The sequence below is a fragment of the Marmota monax genome, unplaced genomic scaffold, assembly GCF_021218885.2.
Source record: "Marmota monax isolate L192 unplaced genomic scaffold, Marmota_monax_Labrador192_F-V1.1 WCK01_AAM20220418_F8-fsc00043, whole genome shotgun sequence".
NCBI classification, from domain to species: domain Eukaryota; kingdom Metazoa; phylum Chordata; class Mammalia; order Rodentia; family Sciuridae; genus Marmota; species Marmota monax.
Window position 1 is genome coordinate 13,936,631 of NW_026691982.1, and position 26,641 is coordinate 13,963,271.

At 37.3% G+C, this 26,641-nt stretch overlaps 1 protein-coding gene across 2 annotated transcripts in view; it reads left to right on the plus strand.

Moving 5' to 3' along the window:
• The window catches only part of Atp8a2 (ATPase phospholipid transporting 8A2), a 638,978-nt gene that overhangs the window by 183,693 nt on the left and 428,644 nt on the right, over positions 1-26,641 (plus strand). For both annotated transcript variants that reach the window (XM_058580786.1, XM_046448077.2), the window contains exons 11-18: positions 5,505-5,670; positions 9,800-9,927; positions 10,809-10,886; positions 14,940-15,028; positions 16,251-16,295; positions 18,959-19,034; positions 25,161-25,266; positions 26,012-26,094. In XM_058580786.1, the coding sequence (XP_058436769.1) occupies positions 5,505-5,670; positions 9,800-9,927; positions 10,809-10,886; positions 14,940-15,028; positions 16,251-16,295; positions 18,959-19,034; positions 25,161-25,266; positions 26,012-26,094 (771 nt within the window). The remainder of the gene's footprint in view (positions 1-5,504; positions 5,671-9,799; positions 9,928-10,808; positions 10,887-14,939; positions 15,029-16,250; positions 16,296-18,958; positions 19,035-25,160; positions 25,267-26,011; positions 26,095-26,641) is intronic.

Consider the following 26,641-nt stretch of genomic DNA (forward strand, 5'->3'; position numbering starts at 1 on the left):
ACATTGTTTTCTGAACTTAAGTGGGGATTAGCTTTAACCTTTTTTTTTATTTCTCAACTTCTTTTTATCCCAGTTAATTAGATTTCACAGTAGATTTTTATTTAGCTGAATTAAAGAACTTATGCTTAGTCTTCATATACCAAAGGAAAATATTCATTTAAAAGAATTTGCTCTTTTTCCCTGTTAATTTTTTTTAAAAAATCTCATTGGTGAATTGATAGCACAAATTATATTATGACACACTTGATCAGGCAGCTTTTGAAATTCCACATCAGTTAGTGTCCCTCGTGTCATTTCTTACATTCCTTTGGTATCATTTGGGATTATTTTTTGCTAGTGGTAGCTGTTAATGAGAATTGACTTTTCCTCTTGTTTGCCCGTTTATGTAACTTATAAAGCACACATTCGGCTATGTTTCTTCATTAAAAAAAAAAAAATGGTGACTACCGTGCACCAAGTCTTATGTTAAACCATATAGATACAATAATGAAAAGTCTAGTCTTACTCTCTGGGAACCAGGTAGCATAAGGAGTAGTATGGAATTATAAAAACGAGATGTTATAAAATGTGTTGTTACAAAATCCTACAGTTTTTTTTTGTATAAAAAAGGATCATATGCCCAGGTTTCAGGTGTCATTTGACTGGATACTACAAATAATTCTTGGGCAGAAACATGTTTTAAATAATGGGAAGGGAGACTGGTGTGTTGATCCATTCCTTGAGGTCAAATGATAGGATAAGAGCATTAAATATTAGAATAAATGGAATGATAGACCCAGAGCCACACCTGCTAATTGATCAGTGAAGACTGGGAAAGGAATTAGGATTAGAAAGGTGGAGACACTCACTGAAAGTTGAAGAGTATTGTTGGAGCTGTTGCCTGACAGATGGTTAAGTGTGTAGGATACTCATCTTTGAGTCTCTGAAGCTGAGTGTTTATGTGTGATGAGTCCTGGGGCTGAACCATGGAAATGGGAAGATTAAGTTAGAGCTGTAGATGGTCATTCAGTACTGAGCAGTAAAGGACTGAGAGGCTAAATTAATGGGTCGTTGGTGTTGCTGTGATTTTGAAGGTAGGATGACAGCAAGGTTGGGGCAGAATGGAATTCCATGAGCCAGGTACGGAAATCCTCAGTGAGAAAGGGGGAGAGAGAGGTCAGTGGACCTGCTGCCGGAGAGGGCAGAATATAGTGCAGCCAACTGGTGTGAGTTTTGCAAATGAATTTGTTAACGTGGCATTAGAGGAATAGAAATCCAGAAGCATTACAAGGTGTTCGATGTCTTCGATGTGCATATAGTAAACTATCTCCAGATGCCAAGGGAGGGAGTCTTTGCTGAAGTATCTATGCTGTGGAGGAGGCCCTAGTGAAGGTGTGTCCTCCACTGGGTAAGGCAAGGAGCAGGAGGAGATCTTGTGAAGCAGGAGGAGGACCTAGGGCAGTTTCAGTCACAGAAGGGTAGGGCACTAAGGCACAGTGGAATGCTTGCAGAGACTGTGTGTTGGATTCCATGGCAGGTAGAAAAATGAACAGTTGGCAACTGCTGGAAGACAACTCTTGCTGGATCAAGATTGTTCCGCCTATCTGAGATGTGTCCCATTTACTCCTCCTGCTCGGGCCTCATCTATCCACAGAGGCTGATTAGAAAGCTTTCTGAGCAGTCTGTACGCAAAGTCTTTAACTTGGTGAAGAGCTGATTGCTGTGCCAGCTGATTGCTGTGCACTTGGAACTCTAATAACCAAGATCACTATTACTATTATTTTGTGATGAAGTGATAAAGAGATCATGGGTGGCAGGGCCCTGATTCTAGTTTTCAGCTTGCGCACATCACAAATCCAAGCACACTCCAGGCTTCCTTGAGTATTGGGTCACTTTGTAGGGTAAGGTACTGTTTTCTAGATCATATATTGGTGATACAGCTTTCTAGCTAAGGTCTAATAGTTATTTGTACTTTAAAACATTCTCACCATCTCTTTAGCTAGCAAGGTGTGCACCAGGTGAGCCCATGCAGTTTGTAGCCCATGAGTGGGAGAAGCACTTTCCTTTCCCCTCAATGTGACAAACTTCTCGATGAGGCTTATTGCTCAAGTACAGAATGATGGAAAGCCCCAGAAACATCTGTGCTCCTCTTACTGTGCCTTTAGGGCTGAATCAACAAGTAAAACTAATGAGCTTTTAAAAGAATATGATATCACACACATAGCTGGAAGCCATCCTGTCTGTGTAATAACATTTTTTTGTCTGTACTTGTAGTACTTGACCACAGAGAGGAACTCAATTTCTTTAGGGTTCTTTTTTCTTTTTCTTCCTTCCTTCCTTTCTCTCTCCGCCCCCACTTTGTTGTTGCCTTTAAATTTTTAGGTCAATGCTTTCTACTGTTTAGGGTTCCCTCTGCTAATGCTTAGTGTAGTTCCATGTAGAAATCTTTCAATCTACCATTTCTGTTGGTTGATTTAATGGGAAAGAGAGAAATTATCACCTTAATTAGAGCAAAAATTAGTATCAACAAATCATGCATTACTCTAAACAATTCACACATATTAACTCATTTATTCTTCAGTATGAGGAAGGGAACTATCACTATTCTTATTTTATAGCTGATGAAACTGAGGCACATTGTATAAATACGTAACCCAAGCTTAGAGATGGAGTTGGGATTTAAATCCAAGCAGGCAAACTCTGAAGTCATTGTTTCAGCCAGTATTCTGTGGCCCACTTTCTTTAATAAGAAATAAAATATGTCTTAATCCAGCGTTTTCAAAATAGCATTTTGACCTGTTTCTACGTACAACTCCATTGCATCAAAGTAGCAGTATTTTTTAAAGAATTTTATAGAACTTGTGATTCCATTAGGAATTTAGCATTAAAAGTTCATCAATCCAAGAAGAGATGTTCAGGGTTTGGGGCTGAATGAGCAGAGCTTGGCTTTTCACAAAGTGCAGGTGTTGAAGCCTGATGTTTTGGGGTCATTTCTGTTGTGTTGGATATAAGATAAATTTTCCTAACCCTGTTAACTATCTGTAGTTCAACCATTGGAAAAGATCAGAAGTAAATAACTAATGGGGTCCTAGAAATGAGGTTAATTGTATTTTTTTCCTTCCTGTTCATTCAATGAATGTTTATTAAAAATGATAAGATCATATTTAGTTTTTAAAAGATTAGGATAAACAGTCTTGGAATGGGCCTGCTGGCTTTTGCTGGGAGACCAGATGGGGATGTGTTGTACCAGTTGACCTTTATATGGTATTTGATTGATGATAAGTTGGCCTTTACTAATGGATTTCCATTTAGAGTCTAAAGGAATTTTTTGAAAAGCCTGTAAAGGACAAATAATTTAGAGAACTAAAGAGAAAGAGGAAAAAAAAGTATAAATAGAAGAAATGCTGCTGTGTTATTTAGATTCCTAAAGGACTTAGCTTTTCAAAATCCCAAGTATAACAATCCCCGACTTCTACCACCAAAGAAAGCCATGGCGATAGCATTACAGTATTTCTAGGTTTGGTGGTAGAATTCAAATAGAGTTCAGTGACATCATGGCATGAGATTCTCTCTGAATCTTAGGAGTGATTTGCCTCTTGTTTTCATCACAATTTTAGTTTTACATTGCAACTTCACTTATATTCTTTCTGAAGACATTTCCATCCTAGCTCTCTTTCAATGATCAGAGAAATTGAGGATATAGAAGACAATGCTTACTTAAGTTTGATGCATTTCTGTGTTAGTTAATGCCTTATAAGCTTCCCTGTCACCCAGTCTTTGCAAATCAGTTTGGCTTGTGGAAAGCCAGGGCTTGAAACTCACGGAAGGAGACGTGCAGACTGAAGCTCCAGCACCCACCTCACACCATCCAGTTCGCGCCTTCTGATTTAATGCAGAAATTGCCTCACCTCCAGGAATGGATTATCATAATTAATTCCCACCTAGATTTACTTTCCTCCGTGTTTCCTCAACCATTTGTATTACTGTATTTTTTTTTCCTATTGCGACTTAACAAATTCCCACAAATTTAGTGGCTTATAACCCCCCAAAGTTGCCATGTTTCAGTTCTGTAGGTGAGAAGTTGGATATAGGTCTTACTGGACTAGAGCTTAAGATATGGGCTGCTCTTCTCTGCAGGACCTGGTGGGTGTCTGCCCCTTACCTTTCAGCCTTTGGAGGTGCCTGTTTTCTTTGGCTTGTGATTCCTTCCCTCCATCTTCTAAGGCAGCGATATTGTAGCTCTCTGACCATCTGTTGTCACCTCTCCCTCTGATCATGATCAGGAAAGGCTCTGCCTTCTGAGGACCCTTGTGATTATAGATTGAGCCCATTTAATTAATTCAGGACACACTCCCTCTCTCAAAGACTTTAATCATATGGGCAAAGGCCCTTTTGCAGCCATCACAGAGGCATGTGCCTATAATTCCAGTGGCTTGGAAGTCTGAGGCAGGAGGATCTCCAGTTCAAAGATAGCCTAAGCAAAAGCTAGAGGCTAAGCAACTCAGTGAGACCCTGTCTTTAAATGAAATACAAAACAGGGCTGAGGATGTGGCTCAGTGGTTGAGTGCCCCTGAGTTCAATCCCTAGTACTCCCCCCACCCCCCAAAAAAAGTCCCTTTTGCCATGTAATATAACATATACATGTCTAGGGATTAGGATGAGGGCATTACTTTCCCCACAACAACTACTTTCAGAAATCATCAAATAAAATGACTGCAGGTGTGTAACTATCTTGCTCAGGGTGTTTTATTGACTTTCCCACTGCAGAGGGGATTTAGTCTTAAAATTTCTACCTGAAATGCCATGATCCTTGACTCTAGCTTTAATCTCTCTTCCCACGCTCACCTCCCAACACTGGCATGGGCTCTAGCCTCATCAAGAATGTTTTACCTTCCTGTCTATGTTCTGCTTATGATTCGGGTATTCTCCTGTCCACAAGGCCCTTCCTAACTTTTTGTTCTCATTTCTTGTTCACAGTTCTCCAAGTGAAACTTTATCTATCCATTAATTTTTACACCCATGAATGTTTTATTTTGCATTATTGACGTAAATATCTTTGCATATATCTTCTTTCCTCACATTTTTATCTAATGGGGGGAAAAATGTATCCTTTAAAAATGTCTCTCTGTATATTTATTGTGGAGCTGTGTTATTACTTTGAAGGTTTTCTCTAGATTTTTTATGGTATAGACTCTCTAAGTTTCTCTTGAATTTGCAGTATTCTGATTTCTTCTAAACTGGACTTAAATTATTTAGAGTCTCTTGTGTTCCATGATAATGGAAGTGGCTAATTTCATGCTAAGATGTAGTCATTGTGAGTGTGGAATGAATCATGTGGAGTTAACTAGCTGTAAATTCAAGAGCATGATATGCTTTCAAATTTCATTGGTAATTGGAAATTCATTTGGAAAAGAAATTGTCTTTTATTTTTCAGGTGTTGAATTTGGTTGTTTTACTTTGTTTTCTCCCAAGTATGCCCCCAAGTCTGTTGTGTGACTCTTATTGACTTTAATGCTGTTTTACAGAATTCCACCAAAGCACCTCTCAAAAGATCAAATGTTGAGAAAGTAACCAATGTGCAGATCCTGGTGTTGTTTGGCATCCTCTTAGTCATGGCCTTAGTGAGCTCAGTGGGGGCCCTGTACTGGAACGGGTCTCATGGTGCAAGTAACTGGTACATCAAAAAGATGGGTAAGTGTTGGGGTGGGTTGCTCATTGAAATAGGACAAAAGCACCTTTGTAAAGTCCTTCCAGACATGGTCAGTGTTTGTTGGCTGTGCCATCCTTCTGTTTCCTCTGGCTTGTTCAATGAAGTGAAGATGGGCACATTTGGGGTTTGTTTATACTCAAATGATTATTTTTAAACAATTTAAAAATTTATTTTCTTCGTAGTTGCTCTCGGGATTACAATGTATATCTTGATTTATTGTAATCCATTTTTTATTAGTACCAACTTAAGCAAATAAAGAAATGTCACTCCTACTACACCTTCATTTCTTCCCCTTCTTGTGCTATTATTATTACAGGTATATGTTACCAATCCAACAATACAATGTTATAATTATTGCTTTATATTACCTTATATCTCTTAAAGAAGCTAAAAGGAAAAAGAAAAAAATAATTTTATGGAGATGCTTTATATTAACTTACTTGCTTACCATTTCTGATATTGTTTTTTGTGTGTATTAGTTATTGGCAGGTTATCATTTCTTTATGAACTTTTATACTTTCATATGTATTATACCTGCATATAACACCAAGATTGCAGTTCTATAATGAAATTTTATCATTTTTTTAAATCCAGAAGAAATCATAAGTGTATGTAATTATAATCTTTTAGAAGTACCTATATAGTTTTCTTCACTGTCATTTCATTGTTTCTTTATATGGATTTAATTTCTGTCATTTGTTTTGTTTTTTCATCCTAGAAAACTTCATTAAATATTTCCTTGAAAGTGGATTGGCAACAAATTACTCCAGTTTTAATTTTAGAATGCCTTACTTTCTTTATTTCTTGAAGGATAGTTTTGCTGGATATAGAATTCTTATAGAATTCCGATTGACATTGTTTTTTCCCTTTCAGTACTTAGAATATGACATCTCACTTTCTTCTAGCTTCCATTGAATTGATTAAAAGTCTGTTAACTGTATTTCTGTGTTTGTGTGTGTGTGTGTGTGTGTGTGTATGATGTGAGTCTCTTTTGTTGCTTTTAAGATTCTGTCTTCTGTTTTCAATAGTTATGTGTTTATTCTGTTGTTTGAACTTTGTTGAGCTTTTTAGATGTGCAGATTGACTTTTTTCTTTAAATTTGAGAAGTTTTCAGGTATTATTCAATATTGCTCTGTCACATTCTCAGTCTTCTTTTCTGCTTCTGCCATTATGTGTATGTTGGTATCCTTGGTGTGTCCTATAGGTCTCTGAGGCTCTGTTGATTTTTCTTTTTCTTTTGTTTCTCAAATTAGATAATCTGTGTTAACTTCTCCTCACATTTACTTATTATTTCCTCAGACAACTCAAGTCTACTGTTGAGTTCCACTAGTGATTTTTTTTCATTTCATTTATTGTATTTTTTTCATTCCAGAATATCCATTTTTTTTTTTTTTTAGAAATAACTTCCCTTTGTTAATATTCTTCATTTGAGAAGTTGTTGTAATCATGCTTTTCTTTAATTCTTCAGCTTCCTTTACTTATTTGAATATATCTTTGCTTGGTCCATTATTTGAAGTCTCCTTAGTTTCTATTGCTCTTTTTTTTCTTCTTTATTTACAAGTTTCATATTTTTTTTTGTTTTTGAAAACTGGGTATTTTAGATAAAATATTGTAGAAACTCTGGGTTCTGATTTCCTATTCTTTCCGGGGCCTGTTGTTGCTGGATTTTGTTTAGTTTTTAGTGACTTTTCTGAACTAATTCTGCAAAGTCTTTTTTCTCTTATAGTAGTAGTCACTGGAATTACTGCTCTATTTCATTTCTTTGATTTTAATTTTAAAATTATTTTTAAATATACATTGGATTCGAATACATTCACAGATTTGTGCAACTCTCACTACTACCTAATCTTAGAATATTTTTGTTTCCTCAGAAAGGAAACCCATCCACATTAGGCAGTTCCTTACCTTATTTTAAAGTCTGGATTCTCTTGGGTCAGTAGGGCTTGCTGGTCAGCCAATGACTGGTTTTTAAGCCAGGAAGGAGTCTATCCTTTGTTGTTTGGTCTGTGGTTGGTTTAAGGTATATCTCTGACATTTGGGGAGATTAAAGTGCATCCTACTTTCATTTAGGGACTGGTAGCTCATGAGTGCCCTTTTTGGTTTCACATGAATAGATACAGCCTTGCACATGGATGTGACTTTTTACCTTATCAAGGAGAAATGTACTCTTAGGAAGGCTTCTTTGGCTATATTTTTCCCTGAATATCAATGCTAAGTTTCTAGCTGTTTCCTGTTTTGTTTGTGAAGATATTTGCTTTCCTTGATTTGTCACTGAGATCTCTGTTGTTTTTGATAGTGCCCTGGGCATGGCCTTTGTAATACTCTATTAAAATAACATCAATTCCTTGAGTGTGTTCCTGTTCTGATAGCCAACCCTACTTGGGGTAGCAGCCTGCTCTGCCCTGGGATAGAATTTCTGCAGCATGGAACTCCCGCGTAGGGAAGATAGGCGCTGGTAGTCATCCTGGTCTATCCCTACCACCCAACTGGAACAGAATTTAAGCAACATGAATCTATAGCTCTGGGGGTGGAGTGGAGAAGTAGTTTTTTGAGGGTTTATTATTATTCCTATCTTTCAATATATTTAGTTTTTAACTGATTAAAACAATTTTAAAACTTTTCTAATTAGTCACAAAGAAAACTCATACACATACACTTTTAACTTTCTGGGAGAACATTTGTTGCCACTTTACAAATGTGGGACATGTGACCGGAATTTCAGTTGTAGTTGGATCACAATCCCTTGGCATTGGTGCTTAAACTTTGGGTTTGGACCAAACTAGCCTCAAATGTGGAGACTGATACTATGTGTGCATATTAATTCTGCAAATGTCACAGTCTGGGTACATGTATAGCATTGACACCATCTTGGTATACAGGCTTTGTGGGGATTGAATGCCATTTACATTGCTTGAGTAATGTCAAACTTTAGCACTAGCTGCATGATTTACAGTAGAACAATGTTCTTTTTGTCATATTCATAACACTTTCTGTCTTGTTCTTATGATAGCATCTGAGTAACCCTGACAAAACCCAGCAGACTTAACATATTCATGGTCACTGTTGGAACTTTGACTTCAGTTCCTAATTGACTCTGCCCTTTCTTATCTCCTGTTGATGATTTTTTTTATTTTTTTGGTTAAACATTTTTTTACATACAGGTGGGGGTTGTATTTTTTATGGAACTCTTCCATTTCATGACTTTGGACCAGAAGTTTTATGGTTTCTGGAGCTTTGAGTTTGGCTTTTTCCCTGAATACACTCTACTTTTGAACACTATGTATAATAATATTAAACATTTTTAGCTAGTGTTCAAAATCAGAAAATTTCAATTTCTTTAAAAAAATTAAAACAAAATTAATTTTAGGAAATTTTTAAAACTTTAAGAAATGATTTATTAACATGTAATCTTACTGGCAGACAGATATTCATTTCTAAGCAAATGCTATACTTTTAGGGGCATCAGTGTGTTGGGACTTAGAGATCCTATTTGGTGAGTCCAAATTCTACATTTGAGGAAGAAAGGCTGTCAACTGGCTAAGTGGTGGTGAGGGTGGTGGGAGGGTGGGTCTGCTGGCCAGCTGGTGACTACTCATTTTATTCTTTCCTAGCACTTCTTTCCATCACAACCACCGTCCAGAACTCCATATCTCAATCAAACCACCATTTGATTTAATTTCTTGGTTCAAAGCTCAGTAACTGTGGTTTAGAGTTGTTACAAATTTCTAATCACTAGTCATCACCTTCTGCTTTTCCATTAAAAACCTGCTGTGTTGGTTCCTGGGGTGCTCCACAACCTCCTTTTTAACAGCTGTGTCCTGCTGCGTGGTCACGTGGAGGGGCATGCTGTCTCTGCTCCATCTATCCCCCACCACCTCCTAGGAGAAACCAGCTCATAGTGACAGAAATTGTGTCTGACTTGTCTCTGTACTCACAATTCCTGCAATAGAAGATGCACAAGAGCAAGCACTTTTAACTTGGATCTAAATAAACCAATAAGCAACTTTTTTGTCAACATCTTTTAGAAAAAATTCAAAATAACAAAAATGAAAAGAAACTGAATAGAGACTATAATTAAAGCTATACAAATTCCTTGGTTTTCTTCCACAGAATCAAGCTCGGATAATTTTGGATACAACCTATTGACGTTCATCATCTTATACAACAATCTTATTCCCATCAGTCTGCTGGTGACTCTTGAGGTTGTAAAATACACACAAGCCCTTTTTATAAACTGGGTGAGTATTAAGGTGGAGTTTGGGCTATTGGAGAAATGCCAACTACTGCTTTCTAATACTCTCTTGAGCCTTTGTCAGTTAATTGAGCTCCTAGAAAAGGAAGAATGGAGTCCATTTATGACTAGGTCTGACGGTTAAGCCATCCAAATAGACAGCTGGTAAGGGTTCCCCTGAGAAATGGGGAGGACAGGGTGCCTACTCATTCACAGGGTTGTTGTAAAGACTAAGTGAGATAGTGGAGGCAGGATGCTCAGTGGGTTCTTGGTATCTGGCTGCAGCTGGTGTAGATGCTTTTAAAGTCTCATTTAGTGCCAAGGAAATACACTCGTAAGTGTGTTTACTGTAGTGTTCATTATTCACCAAAATGCATTGTGAAAGTAAACTTGGACTTGATTGGAAGGATAGAGTTGTACATGTGTATGTGCTGGGAATAGACCCAGGACCTTGTGAATTCTAAGCATTGCTCTATCACTGAGTGATATCCCCAGCTCTAGAGTAGTGATTTTTTTTTTTAACTGGATTTTCATGGCCCTTAAGCACAGGACTTCAGCAGCCAATATTTGCAGATTAGTCACATTTATATGTACTTTTATTTGGTCTTCACAGGATTCCTGTGAATGAGGGACTAATCAAGCTCAGAATCATGAAGAGTTGGTCTAGGTCATGAAAAAACTAAACTTTCTGTATATAAAAGACCATATTTTCCTTCTTAAATTCCGAGGTTTCTGTATCTTAACAGTCACTGTTTTCACCTCAAAATTAAAAATCATACTTATATTAAAACAGACGGGTTTTAAGGTACCTGTTGGTAGCTTCTATGTTAATCTGAATAAAGAATCGATGGTACATATTTTCCAAAGTGTGCTTTCTCTCTTTCTCAGGACATAGATATGTATTATGTAGGAAATGACACTCCTGCAATGGCCAGGACATCAAACCTTAATGAAGAGCTTGGGCAGGTGAGAACCTCTTTGAGAACTTTGGGTGGTAGTGGTGGAATGAGCAGGAGAGGAGACAAGTGTTAGCAGAACAACTATGGAGAGGTTTTGTAAGAACAGTTACCTGTGACTGTGGCTAGGATGTCTGAAGAGTTCTATGGTATCTGAAAGTATGAACAAATACGAATTTCCCTTGCCTTTGACTTGTTTTTTCCCTATCTTTTGTCACATAGAAGTTACCTGCAAATAGAATAGTACAAAAACATGGTACAAAAATATATAAGAATAAAAATTTGAACTTTTTAAAAGTATTTGTTAGGAGCCAATGACAGGGAAAACAAGGATCATATAATCGGATACTGGGAAACCCCCATGAAATGTGTGGGAGCTATTTGAAGGTTATGTGTTCCTCACATGTTTACATTTTGTTTGGAATATTCCAGTGAATCAGTGTCTTTCTTGCCTTCACTTGGAACTCTTCTTTTCTCTACTGAGTTGTATTTTGACTTATGTCTGTTGCTTACATTGAAATCACAGCAGTTGAAATTTGAATGCACTGCAATTAAAGATTATGATTTCGCTTTATACATTGTAAACTTCCCAACCACCCTATGAGGTGGGAGCTATCATTCTATAGATGAGAAAATGAACACCTTACTCCAGGATCTCTGGTTTAGTGAATGGCCTTATGCTTCCCTGCTCAGTGTAGGATGTCTCCCACATACTTTGTGTCCAACTGGGAAGATGCAGGTGAGATGTCTCAGTCATGAGAAGGCTAGAAAAAGTCTTGAAGCCTTAGTTGGAGGTAGGTGTTCTTTCCCATTCTGCAATGGTTTTTATAGTTTTGTTTGTTTCCAGAAAGTCAAGGCTTAAATTTGTGGGCAAAATCTTGTGATAGATTAGAACTTTATAGACAAAAATTGAAAGTGTTTCTTTGATAATATATTTCAAATCTACTTGGAGATCATAGCAGATATTTCTACCTTTTCTTGAACTGTTCATATTCACATCCATGCTTTTAAATTCTTAGTATAACAGGGTGGGTTGTGATTTAAGGGAACATCCCTGGCACAGAGCACAAATCCTCCCCAGCAAGCCAGCGTCTCTGGCTTCCGTTTGCCCACCTGTGTTCCACTCACACAGGTGAGGGATAGTACCCAGAATGGGTCTCTGGGTACTTTTTCTTTCTTTCTTTCTTTTTTTGGTACAGGAGATTGAACCCAGGGATGCTTAACCACTTAGATATATCTCTATCCCTTTTCATTTTGAGACAGAGTCTCGTTAAATTGCCTCGAACTTGCGATCCTCCTGCCTCAGCTTCTCAAGTCCCTGGAATTACAAGTGTAATCGTGCCACTGCAATTGACTCTGGATCTTGAATTTTCACTTTTTAAAAAAATTTGATACCTTATATGCAATCAGAGATATGATAAATTGTAGTATAAAGGTGTATTAAGAATTGTAATGCAATAAATAAAATAAATAAATAATAAATAAATAAATAACTATAAGTGAATTAAACTTACCAGTAAACAAACAAAAAAATTTGATATACACTTTTTTGTTGTTGTTGTTGATGGATCTTTATTTAATTTATTTATATGTGGTGCCGAGAATTGAACCCAGTGCCTCACACATGCCAGGCAAGTGCTCTACCACTGAGGAACAAACCCAGCCCTCACTTTCTTTTTTTTTTTTTTTAAATCTTACATTCTTTCTTTCTAAACTAGGTTTGTCATTAGTAAAATCATACTTTGATAAGAATCTCTGTGTTTTTGGTACATATCAGACTACTTTTGTCTTCTTTTTGAACGCTTCTCCAGTTTGCTAGGCAAGAGTCTGTCTTCTATGTTCTCATAACAGTCTTTCCCAATATAGTAATATAGTAATATAAGAGATATAGTAATATAAGAGATGTGATTAGTCATGTAGTATCTGTTTCTTTATGGAGACTTTTGAGGCCATTTGAGAATAGAGAATTGCCCTGTACAGTGGGCCCTCACATTCACAGGTTCTGTATCCAGGGATGGATCCAACCTCAGACTGAAAATGTAGTTGAGTCTATGATGGCTGTGTCTGTATCTAACATGTACAGACTATTTTTTCTTGTCATTATTCCCTAAACATACAGTATAACAATGATTTATAATAGCATTTAATCTATATTAAAAAGTCATCTAGAGATGATACAGAAAGGAAGCATACTGGAGTGTGTGCATAGGTTTTATGCAGCATTGTACCATTTTTTATAAGGGTCATCCCTGAATTTTGGTGGGGTTCCTGAGGATACCAGGGGATGACCATATGGTCTTTAGTTGCCTTTTTCAGTTTAACACAGTGTTCAGAATATAATTATTTTTGGGTTCCATAAAGAAGCTCTGAGAAATGGGAGGTTTTAAAGGACTCAAGACACCTAGGGTGATGGGGGGAAAGTTTGCATAGGGAAGAGTTTCTGAGTTGGAACCTTTAGTATCAATTAAGACTCGATAGGGTGAGTGATAGCAAGTCTTGATTATTTCTTATTAGGAAATTTTCATTTTTAAATATTTTGATATTGCTTAATTCTTTTTAAAAAAGGCAGAAGGCAGATCCTATTCTACTTCTATACCTCCAGACTTGATGTATATAAAGCTTATTTAAAACTTACTGTTTATATGAACTAATAAAATATTAATTACCTGCATTGTATACATATATTGAAGTATCACACTCTATATCCCTAAATATGTATAGCTATGTATTAATAAAAAATTTAACAATGTTTAAGGAGACAGAAATGCCAAATACCCTGATTTGATCTCCTTGTACTTTGTGTACATGTATCAAATTACACATTGAACCTCATAAATGTGTACCATTAAAATAATTAATAAATGTTAAAGAACTTACTCATGGATAAAGCATAAATTGCCCTTAGTGTAGTAATTTTATATTTGGACATAACATTTGACTCTTTTAGGGAGATTAAATAATTTTTCTATCTTGAATGCCCTTTGGTTGCTTTAAGAAATAATTCTCAGTTTACTTGTTTGCTTTGTCATTAAGAAAAAGTATCTGGACTAGGTGTTTGAATTTCTGGGAGTTATCTAGCATCCAGAAACACTCTTGACCCCTCTATAGAAAACCACTGAGAGATCAGTTTCCTCTGGGGCCATCATGTTAGTCACCCATCCTCACCAATCCATAACATAATTCCCAGAATGACATGTAGAAGGATGTTGCAATCTCCTAGACAAAACTGGGATAAGGAGGATAAGGCGACTTCTCCATAGTCTACATGACTAGGTAGCACCCCAAACCTACCCTAAACTCTCATGTCTCATAGCCAAGAGTTCTTCCTGTCTTTCCCATCACTAACCTGAAATAGCCTAACCAGCCTACCACATTTGCATTTGTAATTATCTCTTTCACATTAAGTTAATCTTGTGAACATGGCTGCATCTCATAGGTCTTGTTGATCTACTTAGTGATTTCCCTTTTCGCCTTTGAGTTTTGAGAACATCATGTAATTGAGTCTGTAAAACTTTCCATCTTGGAAGGTGATATAATCTAAGATGCATGCTGTCTTCTTCATCTGCATCTGAATTGTGATAGTGATTGAGAAACTGCAGATTTGTCTTATGCCTTCTTAATCCAATTGTAGGATGGACTCTTCAGATCTGCATACTGTAATTAGGGTGTGGCATTATCTTCCAAGAGTGAAATGCATCATTGAGACACTGTGTGGCAGGACTTCAGATTGGTCTTTGTAGTGCCAGAGCTATTATTGAAGCTTCATTTGCACATTTCTTGCAATTTGACTATAGAATTAGTAACAGAAAAGGTTTGCAGTTGGTCTAAGCATTAAAGCTATTTTTTGTTATTAATTTACTTACTTTAAGGAAATCTACTTTATTTAAATTTGATACACCGTGTATGTAAGTATGTCAAATGGGTTCTACTGTCATGTATAACTAAAAAGAACCAATAAAAAAGTTTAATACAGATTTGAAAAGTATGGAAGAGAAGATTTCATTTATTGGTCTTTGCTTCTTATTACTCTCCTGATGTACATTTCTTTTATTCTTTGATTTAGGTAAAATATCTTTTCTCTGATAAAACTGGAACTCTTACATGTAATATCATGAACTTCAAGAAGTGTAGCATTGCTGGAGTAACCTACGGGTAAGTGTGTTTGAAATTTTATTTGTATTCTTCCAACAAAATAAATTTACCTCATCAAGTATCTTGACTTTCTGATATATAAGGAATTTAGATTTGTAGTTATTGTTAAATGTATCTAAAACTTGATGGATCCCAAATGGAACTTTTAAAATTTAAAATATGATTTATTTCTGTAAATATTTGCTTAGTAATGTTTTGGGAGATCGCTCAAAAAACACAGAGTCTGAATTGAAACAAATTAGAGAGCTTTATTACCTGGCCAGGGCCTACATGGCCAGGGGCTGCCTTCCACAGAGACTGACTCTCTTACGGAGAACAGCAATTTCCTGGCCTGTGTCCTGAGGATTTAAGGATGAAAACCACAACTCAGGGACTTTCCTTAGCATCATACAAGCAAGCCAATCACAGAGCTAAAACAGCAGTTAGCAGAACCTGAGAGCCCCTAAGCAGAACTAAGGACTCCCTTGGGCAGGTGTATTGTTGGGTTTTAACACATTTAGGGTACAAACGGAACTTAAGAGCCCCTAAGCAGAACTAAAGACCCCCCAAGGTAGGAGTGCAGTTTAGGTTTAAGTACATTTGCAGGGTACAAAGTACACAAAGCACAGCTCTTTTGGGGGACACAGCTTATGTGCTGATTTCCCAGAAATGGCCCTTGCTTACAGGAATAGTAATGGAGTCACTTTAGCAATGCTTACTTATGTTGGCCTATAGCAATTTCGACTTAATATGACTATTTCTTAACTATTTTTATCTTGTAACTTAACCTATATTATCTTAACATTTATTTATGACTATTGTTAACCTATGCACCCCCAATTATCAATTTTATTGTCTATAACTTATCATTAACATCTTTAAGTCTTATGTCTGTGTACTATATGAGACTATATACTTATGTTTCTGTATTGTTATTTCTTAAAACTGAAACATGTTTAATTATCTTAACATTAACTCTTGTCTTTATTGTTTTATCTTATTAGTCTATATTTATTAGTCTATAGTTTATGGCTTATCTATAACCTATGACTTATCAATAATCTATAAAATCTCTTATAAAACTATACTGATTAATTTTGACTAAAACAGTAAGAAATTCAAGGGACTCTGTAAATTTATATATATAATCTAATAATTATGAATTTCTTGCTCATGTTTTGATCTGAATGCCTGTCTTTTGATCACAGTGTTGTGACTGCTCTATTTTCCCTCTCTCTGGCAGTCATTTCCCAGAATTGACAAGAGAAGCATCCTCAGATGATTTCTGGTAAGTAGATTCCAGCACTTCTTGATGCTGGAAAAGACTTTAGAATATTTTGATATTAACATTTTTTATACGGACATTTTATATGTAAATAAGTTATATGTTATTTCAAAAATAAAAGTTATATGTATGTATGTATGTGTATATAATTATGTACATATGTACATAATTATATACACATACATACATAATATATATATGTGTGTGTGTATATATATGTATATATATACATATATATGTATATATATGTGTGTGTGTGTGTATATATATATATATATATATATATATATATATTCAAAAAAGAACCCGATTAAGGTTTAAACACAAATACCACTTTGAAAGTCCATATTTTCAGACCTTTTAACAAAAATATCCTGCCCTTGGCCCAGTACTTCCCATTTCCTGGAAGTAGACAGCTTCAACTTTTTGACTTTTAAAAAATATCCCTATATTCAAAATAATATGTTCATATAATTTTTTAAACTTTTTAGACACTGTTGGACTTGCTAGCATGGAAGAAGTTTCAGCATCTGCTGCTCTGTGTGTGATCTGTCACTTGCTCTCTGGTCTCTCTTTCCTAGCCTTTGGAAGTACTTAGCAATTTCTGTATATCCTTAGCATATACAGAAAGGGTCTGTATATCAACCAGGACTAGGCTGGTTTTTCTTATTATGTTGAACTAACTAGGCTTGTTTTTTTAAATTATGTTGAACATTTAATGGGTGACTAGAGAACCATTTCTGTCTCTGTATTTTCTTTTATTAATTTTTGGTAAGTGTCCTTGCATTGTGTTTCTTTGATAATTTTCTTCCCCCTTGATCTTTCTGTTCCCTTGGGTTTCTTGTTAGGCAGATATTCAGCCTCTGGGTTGATTTCCAATTGTATCATCTCGTCCTCCCATTTTCCTTTTTGTTGTTGTTGTTGTTTTATTTTCTGATTCTTTTTGCCTTCTATCCTTCATAGTAGTCTTCATGGGCTCTCACTTTCAGTTTTCAAGAGCACTCTTTTGTCCTTGGCCTCGCAGTGTCCATTTCCTCTGCTCTGTTCTCCTATGTCCAACCCCCACCACTTTTTGATTTCTTAATTTTGTTTTGCTTTCTTCAAAAGCCTGGAGATCGGGCTGGGGCTGTAGCTCAGTGGTAAAGCACTTGCCTCACATGTGTGAGGCACTGGGTTCGATCCTCAGCACCACATAAAAATAAATAAAGATACTGTGTGTTCGTCTACAACTAATATATATAAAACCTGGTGATCATTGGATGTGTGCTCATATATATTTTATTCTAAATATACAGAATATAAAATTGTCCATTTTCACTATTTTTAAGACCTCTTTTATGGGGAGTTTTAATTTCAGAACAAAATTAAGAAGGCATAGAGATTTCCCATATGATTCCTGACCTCCCCTATTATCAAAAGCCCTCCCATCATAGTGGTACATGTACTGCCATTGGTGAACCTATGTTAGCACCTTATAATCACCCAGAGTCCCTACTTCACATTAGGGTTTACTCTTGATGCTGTGGGTTTGGACAAATAAATTATGACATGTATTCATCATTATAGTATCATAAAGAGTATTTTCATCGACCTAAGAATTCTCTCTTCTCTGCCTATTCAGTCCTCCAACCCTCATCCCCCACAACCTCTGATCTTTTTTATTTTCTCAATAGCTTCACCTTTGCCAGAATGTTAAAGTTGGAACCATACACTACTCAGCCTGTTTAGATCAACTTAGTACTGTGCATTTAAGATGCCTTCATGTCTTTCATGGCTTGATAGCACTAATTCATTTTAGAAATGAATAATATTCCAGGTTCAGGGCTTCTCTAAAGTGTGAACTTTTCATTTCTTTCTGGTTGCATTGTCTGACTACATGGTGAAGGAAGGCTCTAGTATGCCGAGTTCCTCAAGCAGATTTAGAAACATCCTGTCTTCTGCCCTCCCTGTACCTTTCAGGAACTCCGTGCTGCCATTTTCTCACCCTTTATGGGTTTTTTCTGGGGGGTCAACTTGCATTTTAGATGATCTCTTTTGCAAACCGTTGGCTACTGTTTGCTGTATTAAAGTCTGATATCTATTTGTAGTTAAGATGGATATCAACAATGTTGTAGTCTCGTTTTTCATTGTTATTGTCTCAAAGAAAATTTTTTAGGATGGAATGGAGATGAATGAACCTACTGAACCTCTTACATAGACTTCACACACAGTATGATCACACACAGCCATCATTCAAGTTTCCTGTCTAGTAATTGTGTGCCTTTTTCTCTCTCCTACACATGAGCTTTGGCTGTAAATGCATACAACACAGTAATTCCTCTTGTTTTGTCTACTTTGAGCAGGCACTCTGGGGTGTTTTCCCTGGTAGAAGTTATGCAAAGATCAACTGAAATGACAGTCATAGTATTGATCCGTGGCTTCCGTTTCTTTTTTTCTAAATATGTTATTTATCATAACTTATAAAATATTTTGATTTATGGTAACATTAAGGATTTACCATCTTGAGGTTTGAAATATAACACAGCATTCTAAATCTTTAAAAAGTTGACTATAAATCTGTGGGCATTTTAGGTGTGATTTTTCTAGAAGCCAGATTCTTACTAGGTTTGAGGTATCTTAATAGGAAGTTTTTAATTGAATGGGTATCTTTTGGTTCTCTCTTACAGTCGGATATCCTCAGCGCCTAGTGATTCATGTGACTTTAATGATCCCAGGCTGTTGAAGAATATTGAGGATAACCATGTGAGTCTGCCAGTTTACTTATAAGACATCAAATAGTTATGCTTCACTGTTATTTATATTTTATGTATGCAGTGTCTTGAAAGTTGCTACTTTGGAGCCTGGAGAGAGATGATGCAGTCTCAATTTTATTATGTTAAGACTTGGAGAATGTGATCTTAAACAAATACTTTGTGGTGAACACTGCATAAATTAGTGTAAAGCTGGGGCTGGGGTTGTGGCTCAGTGGTAGAGCACTTGCCTAATATGTGTGAGGCACTGGGTTCGATCCTCAGCACCACATAAAAATAAATAAATAAAATAAAGATTGTGTCCATCTACAACTAAAAAAATATTTTAAAAAAATTAGTGTAAAGCTGAATTTAAGTATGTGTTGAAGCAATCACACGAGGATGGAGTCTCACCACAGGATTCTATAATAGTTCAGATTTCTGTTGCTGCAAGAGAGAGCTGCAGTTTTCTTTCTTCACAGCTGTGAATCTAAGAGGCCACTGTCTTAGAAAGTAATTATATATTTTCTAGGATACTTTAGGAAACAAAGGTCAGAAATTATAACAGATGGTATTTATAACATTCTACTCTATGCCAGACACTTGATGATGTATTTCCTTTAGCATTTGAGTCCACCCTGAGAGGGGACAAGGAAGTCACATGGGAAGAGTTAGCCAAGAGTTACCCAGCAGATAAACATAGAAGTGAGCTTTAGAACCTAAATCTGTTTGGATCTTGTTCATTTATTTTTTATTTAAGATCTGGGTTCTTACTGTTTCCCAGGCTGGCCTCTAACTCCAGGGCTGAAATGATCCTCTTGCCTCAGCATCCCTAGTAGTTGGGACTACATGCGTCGGCCACCATACTGGGTTCATGTTCAGTTCTTAACTAAGATATCACAGTACCTTCAGCTATTGTAGCTAACCAGGATTAACTGTAGGATCATATCAATTTATTTTTGTTTTTAAGGGTACTTTAAAAAATTTCTGAACTTAGAAGAAAAATATTCAATGATCAAAGCATTTTGGTGAACTGGGAAGGAATTCATGGAAGGGTGATGTGGAAGGTTAGGAAACTTGCTGCTGGTCTGGTTTCATAGGGTTTGTTTCTCAGCATTGATCAACAGATAAAAAAGGTAGCAGAGGGCAAGAGGGTACTGAGTACCTCAGAATCCCAGTGTCAGCTTAAATGAGAGAACCATTTATTTATCCATTGATTTAGCAGATAGTTTGAAGGCCTCATCTACATTAAATACCTTGCTCTAGGTACTAGGGGAAGAGATGAATACAAAATACTCAAGCAATCCTTGTTAACCAGTGAAAAAGAGACATAACATGTTGAGTCATCGTCACTTTTTCGGAACAGGTACGATGCAACTCTTGAGCAAGTGGTTTGTTTCGTGTAGGTGGAGGAGTCTCTCCCTTTTTGATGGATTTTTTTTGGTTACCACAACTGCTGAGGTGTGGATGTAGTGCTCACCCACCTGTTCCAAGTGTTATTTTCACTGACCAAATGTGGACTGTCATGAAACTTAGAGGCTGGAATGAAACTCATCTGGAGAGGAGATCTTCTGCATGCTGCTGAGATTCTAATTCTTGACATCTTTCTATATTTAATTTATGATTCACACAGTTGTTGTCTCTAAATCTAGCCCCATGTGAGTGTGTGGTGGGCTTCTAAGGGGTCTGACAGTTCCTCACCTCTTTTTCCTGTGCCTGTCCTTCTGTGGATGTTTGAATGCAGACCTAGCACAAAGAGTGTCTCTGCTATTCTTTCCTGTAACCACCACCACTTACTGAGTTCTCCTCCAGGGCCATTGTCACTTCCTTCTCCTCTTCTTCTAACCTTTCTGTGTTAGTCAGCTTTCTGTTACTAAAACAAATAGCTAGGATAAATCAAGCTAAAAAGAATAGAGGTTTATTTTGGCGAGTTTTGAAGGTTTCAGTCCATGATCAATTGGCCCTGTTGCTTTGGACCTGGGGCTGCAAATCATGACAAGAGCTTATGCCAGAGGAGGCATGTCCAACTCATGACCAGGAATGAGAGAGTGGAAGAGGTATCTGCTAAGATACCAATATTCCCTTCAAGGGTACACTCACAGTGATAAAACTTCCCCCCCCCAATAGGTCCCACCTCTTAAAAGTTTCCACCACTTTCTAATAGCACCAACCTGAGGACCAAACCTGTAATACACAGGTTCTTTTGGGGACATTCCAGATCTGAACTGTAGGAACTCCTGAGCCAAATTTCCTTTTATTCTAATGGAAAGGTCAGTGAGAGAGGGTAAATGCAGCCCTCATGTCCTTGATAAGAAGACATTATCATGAGCATTGAAACACAGGGACAATTAAGGGTTTTTAAATAATCTATATGCTTATAATTCAGTAAAAGAATCGTGAGGTAATTTATTTGGGAATTTATTTTCTATTTTCTAATAAAAGCCTACTTGCCTGTGTTAGCATTATTCTGCTTTTTTGGATCTTTGAAACCTTTCGAGGACTTCATCCGTGGTACTACATTCCTGAAGCTGTTTGATGTTTAACATCCACCTTCTCTATAAATGATGAAGACCATACCTCAATATTTGTCCTTAGGAAGGTATGGGATAGGATTCAGTATACTCAACGGACGTTTTTCAGCAGTTTTAATACAGGACCTGTGGATCACTTCATTTTGCCATAATGTGGTTGCGAAGAGAAAATAAGCATTTGAGAATTTTCTGCTATGGATACCTCACATTTCTTTTATGTTGTTTTAGGATCATTGATTAAAACTAAAATATTTGACCCAAGAAAATCCTTTTTTTTTTTCCTCACAAGAGAGAACTTGCATCTACTTTGAAGTTTTCATTTTTCCTGGGTCATCATGTCTGACTGTCTGGGTCCTTCAGGACTGCTTCAAGCTTTGTGTGGGCTGATGGCTGGGAGGGGATTTGACTCTTAGAGAATCAACCTATGGGAAATTTCAAAGGACAGTTCATGTAATTCCTTAAGTGCTTTGCTAACTGGTCCCTTCTGTTTGTGGGAGACACTCCCAACAATGGGCAGAGGAAGAGTACCCCACTTTCTTTTGACACAAAAAATCATTTGTATGTATATATTATTTGTAGATCCAATTGGGCATGCAAACAATTTTAGAATGTAAAATTTCGAGCTATTTGTAAGTTCATCAAATAGAAGATACTCATTTCTAAATGCCTGGCATTTTGTGCATATTAAAACTGTTAACCAAAGGACAGACATGATATGGTTTCATTTATGAGATATATAGGATAGGCAAATTCACAGAGGTAGAGAACAGGAGAGAGGTTACTAGGGGGTGGGAGAAAGAGAGAACAGAGAGTTAAGATTTAATGGCTACAGAGTTATTGTTGGGGATGGTTAAAAATGGATCATGGTGTGGGTACATGGAATTGTGAATGCACACTTAAAATGGTATTTACACGTGTATTTTATCACAATGGAAACCCTTAACTTTAGATAAATAAATAAGTGTACGTATATATGCATGCATATGTGGATATTTGTAATAAACCACTGATTCTTCAAAGTTATAAAAAAAATTTTTCTTTGTGGAAGTTACAGGAAAAAAATCTTTATTTTTAAACATGGGGCACTTGTCTGAAATACTTTACAGACATTTTTTCTATAGACTTCAGATAGATTTTGTCTCTTTAATTCATTGCAGAATACTAGGTTAGGTAGAAAAGTAAAGGTACACTAATTTTGTCTCAGGATTTTTTGTTTTGTAAAAATCTTCAGAATTTTGCATGGCACATAACTCAAGGTAGAAACTCAATTTGTTGTTGTTAGGATTATTATTATGCTGTAGTGCTGGGGTGTCAAGTATGATAGGCAAGTAAGTGCTCTACCATTGAGCTACACCTGTAGCCCAAGACTCATCTTGATAAAACTCAGAAAGTATTTCACTATTAGGCTTATTTATTTGCTAGTAAGTCAGTGATCCCCTTTTTCTCTTTGTGGGACAAGGTTGTGTGCAGCGCTGGATGAGTCTCAGATGTGGGGAGACAATCTTGAAGTCTATTTCTCAAATTGAAGTGCTTTTGGGAGAAATTTCTTATCATTTTTGCAGTGTTGGCCTTAAGGGATTTGTAAATTATCTAATCTCATTTATCTGACTTCCCTCAACTATAATTTAATGTGAATTTTCTTTTCATGTAGGCTGATAAGAAGCAGCAATGTGAATAGTTGTGATTTCCTTCCACAAACTTGCCCTTAAGTTATAATAAAAGGTCAGAGAAGAAATGAAAAACATTTTTTTGTGGCAGTCATTATCCATTTATGACTTAAAAAACCAACCTCCATGAAAAACAAGGAAGCAGCTTAAATGTAAAAACACACCTATCTCAGATGTATAGCCAGTGGCCTATAAATTAGAAGGGTCGCACTTGAAGACCTGGGCATGAAAATAACCTCAGTTAATGGAAGCTTGTTACCACCACTGCCTTTGAACATCATTCTTGAAGTGCTAGCTCATGCCAACAGTGGGGAACTGAGCAGTTAATGTGTTGGAAGGAAAAGGGAAATCGTGTGATTTGTGGATGATAAAATTGTTTGCCTTGAAATCCCAGAGAGTGAACTAAAACTCAGCTAGTAAGAGCTCAGTTACAATTGGAGATCAAATTAATTTACTAAAATCAATGTGTTTATTTACATCTCAATAATAAACTACTGTAAAAATATAGGGAAGTCAGATTCCATTCATAATATGAAAAGCAACTGATAAAATGCCTTAAATGGATATTAAAAGGAAAACTCCTTATACCAGTGAAATTTAGTAGTGTCTATTCAAGCAGAGGAAATATGGCACAACAAAGCAAATGAGTGACTCCAGAGTCAGGCAGCACCCAGAACCAGAGGTTCTGAGAAATCCACCTACCACTGTGATCTGACAGCATTTATACAAAAACAGAAGTGTGTCATCAAAAACAAGTGAATAGGCTAAGCTTAATCAACCAGATAGATGCAACTTGGCTGGTTACAGTTTAATTAGTTAATTGGCTATAGGACGTCCTGCAACCAACCACAGCTCAGTTACTGAGATTAAATTTGTTATTGGGTTTGTCTGTTGGTGCTTAGTACAGTTGCCCTGTTCAAATCCATCCCCCATTCTGACTTTATTGAAAACAATGCTTTGTATACAGTAGTCACTCAAGTATTTTTTGAGTAGACCAAAAATTTAATAAGATACATGCCAGGTCCTATGTTGAGAGGATTTAGATGCCTTTAATGAGTAGGAATACATAATGTATTCTTAGATGGGAAAGACTGTATTAAGGTGTCATTTTCCTTGTGATTATAAATGTGTGTAATCCCAATTTAACTTACAGTTTTTTTTCTTCTCAAGGAGGATGAGAGAAATGGATTTTTTAATGAGTAAAGGATGCACTGCCCTATAAGTGTTGAAATTATGTAGTTAAAAGATCAGACATGAGGGCCTTGGGTTCCATCCCCAACACCAACGCCACACACATACGCAAACCAAGATTAGACATACTGTAGGACAGATGCCAGCACAGCAGGATGGAAAGTCAAGGAATGCACTTGTTTTGGTGATTCCATGTGTATTGGGAGTGACTTTCCTTTCCTGGGCACACTTCTGTGAGGAAGGCAGAGAGGACAGCCCCACTTGTCCCGGGATCTTAACGGAAGTGGGGAGAAGCCCATGTGCAGCTTGGGAAGTGTGAGATGTGAGTGGGACTGGGGCCCTGGGACTCGAAGGAGCAGCTAGGCTGCCTTGATTCTCTTCTGATGGCATGGGCTGGCACTCCAGAGACTCGGAGACACTGAGAGAAGTGACTGCTGCCCAAAGCCTGAGGGGTGGGTGGACAGAAGAACCTCCTGAAAGCAGATGGAGGGCTGTGGCAATGGGACACTCGGAAAGGATGTGCCTTATTTGAAGAACTAAAGGACATCAGATCACAGTGGCAGGAGGTGGACTAAATGGGGAACAGGTGTCAGGTCCCAGGGGGCCTGGGGTTCAGCTTAGTATCTGGACCCTGTGCTAGAGGGAGAAGGGAATCATTACTGGATTTGAAGCAGGCAATGACATGCATTCAGCTGCAGCATATGGTAGCAGTACTATAACTGACAGGCTAACTTGGCCTCCTGTTTGAAGCCCACAGCCCCTGTTATACAGGAGTTCCTCACCCTGCTGGCTGTTTGCCACACTGTTGTTCCTGAGAAGGATGGAGATGAAATCATCTATCAGGCCTCTTCCCCAGGTGAGTGCTCTAGGTGGATGTGCCCTGCTGGCTCCTGTCCTCGAGATGGGTGTTTGCAATTATTTGTAACAGATGTGGTGATGTAGCTTGCCCCACAGAGACCCTGCTGTTTAGCTCTGGCCTCTTCAACATTTTCAGATCATGACTATTATCATGACTACAGGTATTACAACTCAAGAGAGCTGGTGCTGAGCTCTCCTGATTGCCATTACACTTTAAGTGCCAGGGAAGATCAGGGCCATCTTGTATTTCCTAGTAAAAGTTATGGAACTGGACAAAACTCTCAAGAGAGAACAGGGCTGGTTTTTTTTTGCTCATCTTCCCTTCCTTGTGGATTTTCCAACCATTGTGGAAGGTATATATTGGAGCAGTTACTCTTTGCCCACTTCCTGGTGCTCTAAATCCCACAGAACTACAACTAAAACACGACTTTGCTCAGAAGAGATATTTAGTCAGTGGAAATATTAGTTATGTCCATTTGAGAGAACTTGATCCTAACCAAGAAAAGCAGGAGTGCAAATCACTCTTCTGGTGAATTGGCTTTAGGTCCACATCTTTCCATCCTATGGAAGTGCCCATTTCAGGTCCCTGGTGGTAGCAAGAGTGAGTGCTCCTAGTCTGAATCCTTACTACCATGCAGGTAACACCAGGCCTCCCTAACCACAGTGGGTAATTTGAAAAATGGTACTTCCCAGAATTCTATCATGAAGGATTAGTCAGTATTTCACTGATTTCTTATTGACAGATGAAGCTGCTTTGGTGAAAGGAGCTAAGAAGCTGGGCTTTGTCTTCACAGCCAGAACCCCATACTCAGTCATCATAGAAGCGGTAAGGGACATAATTGGGCACATTCCAGTTCACTGTTTTTAAGATTTTCTACTTGAAATGGTATGTCTGTGGTGAATCTCATGGCTAAGTTTCTGTTTTTATTTTGATGAAAAATTAGACTTGAAATGCTCAGTTGAAACACTGAAGTGGTTATGTGATTGTATTTGCTTATCCCCTTTATTTTGTATTGCAGTAATTTCCCCCTCTTCTTCTCGAGAAGTCATTCATGAATTATTTTGAAATTGCTTGCAGGAAAGAACTTCTCAAGTCGTCTCTCTGTTTTCTAGAAGTTGGGAAAGTAACTTCAAGGCCTGGCTGTCCTTGAGGCAGACTTTACACCTCTCTGTAGCCCCAGTGCCTGAGAGTTCTTGCACAGTGGAGTCCTGAGTCCACTGGGCTTCCCTCTCCATAGCTGTGAGGGCTGCGAGTTAGAGGTTAACATCTCTTCTATCTATATGACTATTCCCTGAAGTCAAGGGGTTTATGTATTTTTTCTGATTTGAATTTTCTTTCCTGTGGGTTGCAGAGGGAAATTTAGCAATAGGAA